Source organism: Vespula pensylvanica, chromosome 11 (assembly GCF_014466175.1).
Source record: "Vespula pensylvanica isolate Volc-1 chromosome 11, ASM1446617v1, whole genome shotgun sequence".
NCBI classification, from domain to species: Eukaryota; Metazoa; Arthropoda; class Insecta; order Hymenoptera; family Vespidae; genus Vespula; species Vespula pensylvanica.
Window position 1 is genome coordinate 5,064,103 of NC_057695.1, and position 9,578 is coordinate 5,073,680.

General features: G+C 35.8%; 1 protein-coding gene across 8 annotated transcripts in view; it reads right to left on the bottom strand.

Moving 5' to 3' along the window:
• The window catches only part of LOC122633160 (chondroitin sulfate proteoglycan 4), a 74,107-nt gene extending 65,485 nt beyond the window's left edge, over window positions 1–8,622 (bottom strand). The window contains exons 1-3 of one of the 8 annotated variants that reach the window (XM_043820745.1): window positions 8,588–8,619; window positions 2,944–3,017; window positions 2,362–2,468 (exon numbers count right to left, since the gene is read on the bottom strand). In XM_043820745.1, the coding sequence (XP_043676680.1) occupies window positions 2,362–2,443 (82 nt within the window). In that variant the 5' untranslated portion in view covers window positions 2,444–2,468; window positions 2,944–3,017; window positions 8,588–8,619. The other 7 variants (XM_043820740.1, XM_043820746.1, XM_043820741.1 and 4 more) reach the window with 7 other exon arrangements.
• Window positions 8,623–9,578: the final 956 nt, after the last annotated feature.

Sequence of the window (9,578 nt, forward strand, 5' to 3'; positions counted from 1 at the left end):
AAAAAGGGGTGGAGGGACAAATTTTTCTTAACGCATACTATTATCATACTCGAATAAGCATAAATAATTAATATCGTGAAAAAACAGAAAGAAGAAGAAAAGGTAGGAACAAAAATGAATTGAACAAAAATCCAAAAAAAAAAAGAGAGAAAAAAATATACGTAGTAAAACAAAAACATTATTTTTCTTATCTAAATCCGAATAAAACCATTACGAGATATTTGTAAGTTCGTTCAACTCCATGTCCCTATAGATAAATTGTCTCCGTATTTGAAATGTTTATTAACGAAACCTTTCAGTTTCGTGACGTGTTACTCGTCCTATCTCGGTTAGCATAATTAAATACGTCGGTGACGTTTTTATTCGGTTTCTCATTGGGTTATGTCCCGTGGGCCGACCATACGTTTGATCGTTCGTTTCTGTCGATCATGATTAAACGAAAAAAGAAATGAAAGATAACAAACAACTAAAAAAAAAAAAAGAAAGAAAAAAAAAGAAATAGGAAGAGGAAAAAATAGAAACAAAAATAAAAAATTGGGAATGCAAAATAAACTGTCGGTCTGGTTACTTGTTTGTTTGGCAGGTTAATTTTGTTATTTAAGTATTTTATCGGAATTGCTCATATTCACTGTGTCATAATAATTATTACATTATCAAATATGCATATATATATATATATATACTTTGGGATAATTATATAATTAATAAATGATGTATATTATTTTGATCGTACAGACAAAATTGTTTTTCTTTATCCAATCGTGTTTTTGATAATCGAAAACGATGATTAAAAATATCGACAATATACCATAATAATGAAAATTAATCATCCACCCAAAGATATGGTCGAGAATCTCGATTATCTTCCGCGTTAATTGGGGAACAAGAGAATAATGGCCTTTCTTTAGTTATCGTATCATTCGCCATCTAGGTACTCCCAGTTTGATATATGATCCAACGGGATAAATTATTCATTATGTTAAACTTCGTTCGAATAAAGAATTTTTTTCGATTCTTTTATAATCGATTCTCAACCTTCGACATTCCTTTAATGTTCATACCTTGATAATACGTGAAATATCGATTATAGTGTATTTTCTGGTATTATCCATTCGTTTGTAACACGATAAAAGCTGTATAAACGGATTAACGAGACCTATATTACATGATAAGGATAAACGAAAGACATGAAAATGCGTTCAATCGGAAAACGAGAAACCCTTCGATATACTATTGCTCTGTCCACTGTAAAAAGAATTTAACGTTTCTTTTATCTTTTTGTTTCTTTTCGTTTTCTTTCTTTCTTTTTTTTCTCTCTTTTTTTTTTTTTTATAATAAGCATTGTCGAGAAATCCAGTAAGAAAAAGTCGCTTCAGATTTCTTATCCTTCAGTTTTTCAGTATCAAAAGAGAAGATAGATAGATGGATAGATAGATAGATAAAGAGATAGATAGATAAAGAGACAGAGAGAGAGAGAAAGAGAAAGAGAGAAAATCGAACCGTCTGAAGGGAGTTCAAAGTACGATAATCCGAGAGATCGAAAGAATCTTTTTATCCTAGTTTTTTTTTTTTTATTTCTTTAATTCTTTTTTTTCATTTCCTTAATTTTTTACTTTAGTTTCTCTCCCTTCTTCTTTCTTTATTTTTTTATTTTTTATTTCAACTTCGACCAGATGGATTAACCCTTCGAATTTCTAATTATTTTTAGAACCTTTCGAATTCTGGATTACTAATAAGAGATAAATAAATAAATTAATCAATAGATAAATAATTTCAATTTAAATATTGTAAAAGTAAACAATTTCTTTGCACTTTAGATTAAAATAATCATAATCTCATTGAATTCTTCACAATGATTCTTAGAATAAAAAAAAAAGAAAAGAAGAAAGTAAATGAAGACCAAAAGAAGAAAAAAAAAAAGAAACAAAATAGAAAACTTCAAGAAAGAAAGGTAATTGCATTATCAATACGAGATGTGAATTCAGAGTGAAGTTAGAACCACAAAGAGTTAATCAACCTTGTGAGACTCGGGAGACTTCATCTTTCTAAGGAAACTGAAACTTTTCATTTGCCATCGAAAGAAAGAAAGATTGAAGGAAAAAAGAAAGAAACAAAAAAAAAGAGAGACAAAAAAAAAAGAGACATACTAAGCTTCGATTACTACTTCTTGCATTCTCCATTCTTTATATTTCATAAAGAGTAAAACTTTTCGTTTCTTTATATCTTTCGTTAGAAATAAACGAAAGAAACAGAGAGAGAGAGAGAGAGAGAGAGAGAGAGAGAGAGAGAGAGAGAGAGAGAGAGAAAGAGAGAGAGAGAGAGACAGAGAGAGAAAGAGAAAGAAATAAGTCCATACGTTACCTTTTTCATCAGTTTGGCAGTGACCCAAGATGGAGGCCGTTACGGCTAAGAACATTAGCAGTCCCATGTCGTTGAGAAACATTAGGCTCCTTCGTTGCTTCTTCTTCCTTTATCCAACAATTTTCTCGTAGAATATAAGATAGAAGAGAGAGGGGGAGAGAGAGAGAGAGAGAGAGAGAGAGAGAGAGAGAGAGTAAAAAAAAAGGGAAGAAAATTTTTCGAAGGAAGAACTGCTCTGTCTATGGTAGCTAGGTAGATATGTATATATATACACACACATATATATATGTATTATATGTGTATATATATATATATATGTACATGTAGTCCAAGTAACAGTGGCTAGCTACCAGGCGGTGGCTGGCTCTTACTGGATATCGATTCCGCGTGACGTGGGTTACAAAACGCTGTTTACAACTTCTTTCTCTCTCTCTCTCTCTCTCTCTCTCTCTCTCTCTCTCTCTTCCTTTCTCTTTCTCTATCTATCTCTATCTTTCTCTAAATCTTTCCCTCTCTCTCTGCCATTCCCTCTTGAACTGTGCACCATGAGCAAGTACGAGAGGGCTTAAGATTCGAGCGTACTTTTCCCATCCATTTCACTCTCGGCGGGCGTCGAATCGTGTCCGTCCGGTCGAAAGAGCCTGCCGAAGCTTTCTCTGTGAACGTGAGAATCTCGAAAAAAAGAAAGAAAGAAAGAAAGAAAAAAAAAAGAGAGAGAAAGAACGGGGAAAAAAGAAAAAGAAAAAAAGGAAGGGGTGAAAAAAAGAAATGGGAATGGAAAAAAATTTACAAGGCGAAGAAAAGGAGAGAAAGAAAAGAAACTCGGAGTATACGCGTTGTCCTCGATTTTTAGCAAAGAGACAGAGAGAGAGAGAGAGAGAGAGAGAGAAAGAGAGAGAGACAGACAGAAAGAATGTGTATACGTGTACGTGTACATATACGTTCTTTTTTCTTTTTCAATTTAATCGACCATATAACAATCTCTCTAAGATCCTCGATTAACACGTGCTTCGAAATAATAAGTTGATCTATTTTTCTGTTAACTCCCGTCGTTACCCTTGTTTTCTTTTTTTCTCTTCTTTCTTTCTTTCTTTTCTTTTTTCTTTCTTTCTTTTTTTTCTTTCCCTCTACACCTCTCCTTTATCTCCTCAAAGCAAGCACATCGAACTATCGTTATACTCAATCAAACTCTTTCTTCCATTCGTTCTTCTCAGCGAGGCTGGAAAAGTAACGATGGCTTGAACGATGTTTCTCGCGTTCCTGTAGGATGTACGTACGTATATATGTATGTATGTATGTATGTATGTATGTATGTACGTATGTGCTAGTTGATACTCCTCGTAAATGTGATGGTTGTTCCTCGTCGACGTTATCGTACTGTCTCTCTTGGCGTCTATCGACGCCTGGCATCGTTGAGAGAACACCTCTCTATATATCCAACGGCGAGCTCGGTCGATTCTCTCTTTCTCTCTCTGTCTCTCTCTCTTTCTCTGGAAAGACCAACAACGGGACACGGCACGTTTTCGTTTTACCACGATCGCCAGGCCGACAGGAAAACGAGAAACACTACTACTTCGAATAACGATTCGAAACTCTCTCTCTCTCTCTCTCTCTCTTTCTCTCTCTCTGTTTCTCTTTTTCCTCTTTCTCTCTTTCTCTCTTTCTATATCTCCATCTCTTGATATATATATATATATATATGTCTGTTTTATTCTCTCTCTTTCTCTCTCTCTCTCATTGTATCCTCCTAGTCTTTTTTTCTACTTGCGTGACGTTACATTTCTCTTTTCCCACATTTATCCCTCTTCAGTTTACTATTTCAGTTTCTCCCCTTTACATGAAAGATCTCGTCACCTTAACGGATTCCACATTGATAGATTTTATTGACAAGTAGATCAAAATTCAAATACCAGACGTAGCTCGGTACGAAGAAGCGAGGAAATTTCATTCGTTTTCGAAAATAACTGCATACATTCCTTTTCTTCTTTTCTATATTTATCTATCTATATGTCTATCTTCCTCTCTCTCTCTCTCTCTCTCTCTCTCTCTCTCTCTCTCTCTGGATCTCGTGAGTTTTTCAGACACGATTTTTTCGGTTTACTCGAAAGCTCGAGATACTTGTCCCTGATTAGCGGAGGAAAATGAAACTCTCCAGCGAGTCTTTTCGCGCTTAAGCTGCACTCGGAGTTACCCATCCTACCCCCGTACCTTACTCCCACTTACCCCCTACCCTACCTTCACCCTTTCTCGCGTGGATCTCATTTGCAACGAGCGACAAAAAGGGACAAACAAAAAAAAACTTCTTTCTCTTTCTATCGTCCACCAAAGCATAGAGCTTTCTACTGTGTGTCTGTTTTTTCTCCTCTCCTCTCCTATCCTCTGTCCCTCTATCTCTCTCTCTCTTTCTCTGTACTACTTGTTTCCCATCCTTCTCGTAACCTGATCGCACGCCAAACGCAACTCGGTGCCAGGGAAAAAAACACCAAGCTATATTTCTATTCGACGAACGAACTGAGCGCAAAACAAACCGGCAACCCTTTCTCCTTCCGACCGGATTTCCACTACTCTCTCTTCCTCTCTCTCTCTCTCTCTCTCTCTCTCTTTCTCATATAGACATATACCATGATCAATGCTCGAACAAATTCGCTAGCGTGAACCGGCTTGTTCCATTCCCTAGACTAAGTTACGTACGTGCCATGTTCGATAAATTTCGAGAGAATGAAATAAAATAGAAAAAGAATAAAAAGAAGAAGAAAGAGAGAAAGGGGGAAATAAACACAAACAAAACAAAAATAGAAAGAATAGAAAAAAGGGTAAAAGTATTTTGATCGTATCTATCGGTTAATGTTTTTAAATTCTTTATAAAATAAAAATAATTTTCATTTGTTCGTTTGAGAATAATTAATATGACAAAGTGTATTAACAATTATTTTCTGATCTTGTGACTTTTAAGATATAAATCACGAAATAAATGTATATATATATATATATAAATATATATGTTAGAAAGCTTTATAGAATAATCATCGATATACTATATCTTCATATTTTTAAACTCATTGTAAAATAATTAAATCATTTTACTTTAAAATAGATTGTATTAATTATAAGGAGAATTAGCAATTACATTTATATTTGTTTGTTATAGTTTTTAATAAAATTAAATCAGAAAGTAATCCGATAGTTAATAAATTAACGTCCATCCTGAAGTCTGAATGATCGAAAATTGATATCGAATTATTCATATATATTTAACAGTTATTGTTTTTAATTCTTTATAAAATAATTTATTTGTTTCGTTCAAATATAAATGATGTGATAAAGTAATAAAAAAATTAAAAATTATCTATAGTTTTGTTTACTATGATATCGGAGAAATCAAATTAGTAAATAACTAGGATATTAGATACCAAAGTAAATCAAATTAGAAAATAACTAGGATATTAGATCCCTAAGTAACACAAAGTATTCTGTAGATCGTTAAGTAATTAGCAATTACTTTAATTTGTTAAACGAGCAACTAAATAAATATATCAAGATACATGATCCTCCTTAATCCGAATACTTTATGGAGGTTTAAAAATATATGTTTGTCCTCTTCTTTTCTTTTTTTTCTTGTTTTCTTTTCTTTTTTTTTTGTAAATCCTCAGAAGAAGTTGTGTAATTTCGTAAAACAAACGAACGAGAATGTAAGTTCGCGTAAGTTCGAGATCGTAGTTTGAGAGCAGTGGATCTTGATGAGTGTCGAGGTGACTAGAACGAGTTCGTGAAGATGAAGATGAAAAAGAAGAAGAAAAAGAAGAAGAAGTATAAGAAGAAGACGAGAAACGTTTGACCTCGAACGATCGATGCCATACGGTAGCAATTCGTAACGTTTCTTACCAAAAAAATCTCTCTGCATCTAATAAAATGAATTGATTTTAAATAATGTATAAGCAAATCATGATAGTTACATGAGTTACAAGTATATATTCTTATGTTAAACGTATATATTCTCTTAAGAAAATAACGAACGATGCAAGAACGAATGATGGATTTGACAAATAATAAAGAAGAGAAAAGATAAAAAGAAAAAAAAAGAAAGAAACAATAAATTCCGCGGCAAAATTCGATGGAGAAAATATTAAATTTGATCGATGACATAATCGAGCCGATCTTCATCCAACGCGAATCTTGAATATGTGATCGTTTAGATTTTATAAAAAAATTTTTTTCAAATGTACGAAAGCGATGTGAAAAAATTTGAATAAAAATGTTTTCATCCAGGGACAATACTTAATCGTTCCGCTTGCAGATACGCGTCTGTGTATACCTGTTCGAATATCCTTTCAAAAGTATTCTTTAAAAAAGGAAAAAAATAAAAATATGGAATATAAGAAAAAAAGAAAAACAAATTAAAAAAAAAAAAAAAAAAAGAAACAATAAAAGAAAAATAAAAAAGACAAACGGTTGATACCCTTTTACACGGTGTTTTTTAAAACGTTCACGTTTTCCGGGGGTACCAGGGAAGAGAGTAGAAACCGATCCGATTCGATTCGATCCTATCCGATCCGATCGGATCCGATCCGAACCGTTCTTTTGGTAAAGCGTATTCGAACATGCGAATGTTACTCACGTCCGTCGGAAATGCAAGTTCCCTTTATAAGATGTGCGTTCGGTGTCGGCCGTTTTCGGCGACACACGAAGAAAAGCCCTTCGAAAAAAGGGGGGAGGAGGAAAGACTTTTTTGCTCTTCTTTCAGGATCTCGAACGAAGAAAGAAAAAAATAAAAATAAAAAAAGAAATTTTAAGAAAAGAAAAAGAGACAGTAAAGGAAAAGAAAAGAGATGAAAAAAGAGAAAGAAAAATACATACATCTTATCGCAAAAACGTATCGAACATAAAAAGTTACTATTCGAAAGAAACGTCTTCGAAATTCTATTCATTTTATCTTTCATCCCTGTCGTCCCAATTCTCCCCGACCAACCCCATCTCCACTTCTTTTTTTTTTACATTCCCTATCTTATCATAAATTTCTTTTCCTTCGCCTTTATCACGTTCTATAGTACTTTGCGTCGGCTTTAGTCGTTGACGAGTACCTAAAAGCGTACAAGACGCCGGCGTTAGTATCTCGAATCTCGTCGTACCGGCACGTAGATGAGTACAGATTCTCGGAGAAAAATCAGCCAAGAGAAGGAGAGGTTTCGTTGATGAGAAAGAAAGAGAGAAAGAGAGAGAGAGAGAGAGAGAGAGAGAGAGAGAAAGAGAGAGAGAGAAAGTACGTGGCCAAGAGGTTCAAAATTTGCATCCTCGTTTGGACCGTGACCATTCTCTCTCTCACTCTCTCACACTCTCTCTCTCTCTCTCTCTCTCTCTCTTTCACTCGTATACTTCCAAGCAGTGAGAAAGCCGAGGACCCGTGTAATGGCTCACGTAGGTGAACCTCTGCACGCGGTTGAAATTTAAACCACCAGCAGCACCACCAACACTATTACAACTACCACCACTAGTATACTCTGACAGACATCATCACGAGATACACCAGGCACAAGCACTATCACCTACCCCTTTTAAACCCCCCACCTCTCTCTCCCTCTCTCTCCCCTTTTATAATACCAGTTCGATAGAAAGAGAGAGAGAGAGATGGAGATAGAGAAAGAGGGATAGAGGAAGCACATGTAAGATCAGTGGAAGAAAGAGAGAAAGAGAAAGAGAGAGAAAGAGAGATAAATAGCCCAGACACCCCTTCAATTTCATTTCACAATTCGAAGCTCGAACAAAACACGTTTCACCATATGTGCTAGTAAAGAGAGATAAAGATAGATAGGCGGAAAGAGAAAGAGAGAGAGAAAGAGAGAGAGAGAGAGAGAGAGAGACTAGTGACTTTTCCTCGTCGATTTCATCGAAAAGAACTAAACTTGCACCTGCTACCTCGATGCACTAATACACGTTCGTTTCTTCTCATCTCTCTCGTTTGCTAGGAGAGCGAGAAAAACCGATTGATTGATGGGTGTACGGTTAGAGAGAAAGAGAGAGATAGATAGACAGAGATAGAGCCAGACAGACGGACAGACAGAAAGAGAGAGAGAGAGAGAAAAAGAGAGAGAGAGAGTGGGAGAAACAGAATAAGTGAGAGAGAAAAGGAAAGAAAGAGAAAGAAAGAGAGACAGAGAATGAGACAGAAAGAGTAAGAGAGAGTGAGAGTGAGAGATTGAATGAAGGATATAAAAGAGAGAGATAGAAGAACCTCGACGTTCGACCGGGCGACCCTCGGTCTTCCTCTGCCGCACGACGACTGAATCTCTCAAGGGGTGGACCGGGGAGGCTGCGCGCAGGGCCGACCCCGCACCTTCCGGAACCCCTATCCACTCCTTCTCTTTCTAACTGACAGCCGCCGGCCAGTGGTGGCGCCGCGACCAACTGCGTGTATGTTGAGATCCTACGCCGACGCCGATGACGCCGTCGATGACGACGACTACGACGACCACGACAACGACAACAACGACGACGACGACGACGACGACGACTACGACGACGACTACGGCGGCGACGACGACGACGACGACGACGACGACGACTACGACGACGACGACGACGGCGTCGACGACGAGGAGGTCGACGACGACGGCGTCGACGACGAGGACGTCGTTCCTGTTACTTCTGTAGACTTTGAGTGTCCAACTTGTATCATGTAGATTGTTTGACCCCAACAGTTGACCGGAGATATCGAATTCGGTTCTTCATTCTTTCAACACGTTATTTTCAAAGCTTTTTATTATCGGATTCTCTCCGTGATTATATTTTTTTTCTTCTTCTTCTTTTTTTCTTCTTTCTTCTTTTCATGTCTTCTTCTCCTTTTTCTTTCTTTCTTTCTTTTCTTTTCTTTCTTTCTTTTCTTTTTTTTTTTTTTGATTTTTCTTTCTTTCGTTTTGTTTTTTCTTGTTTGCTTTTCTTGGTTTTTGTTCTTCTTCTTTTCCTTAGGATATCGTGCATTGCTCCGTTTCTTTTCTTTTCTTTTCTCTTCTTTTTTTTTCTCTTATTTTTTCCTTCTTTTTCTTATGTTGTTCGATGTATTACTTCTATTAGCGCAGTATGAGGATTCGTGGTTTTTTTTTGTTTTTGTTGATTTTCTTTACGTTCTTTAGTTTCAACGATGGTACTTGATTTATATATATATATATATATATATATATATATATATATATATATATAATTTGTTTGAGTTAGTTAATGCGGTT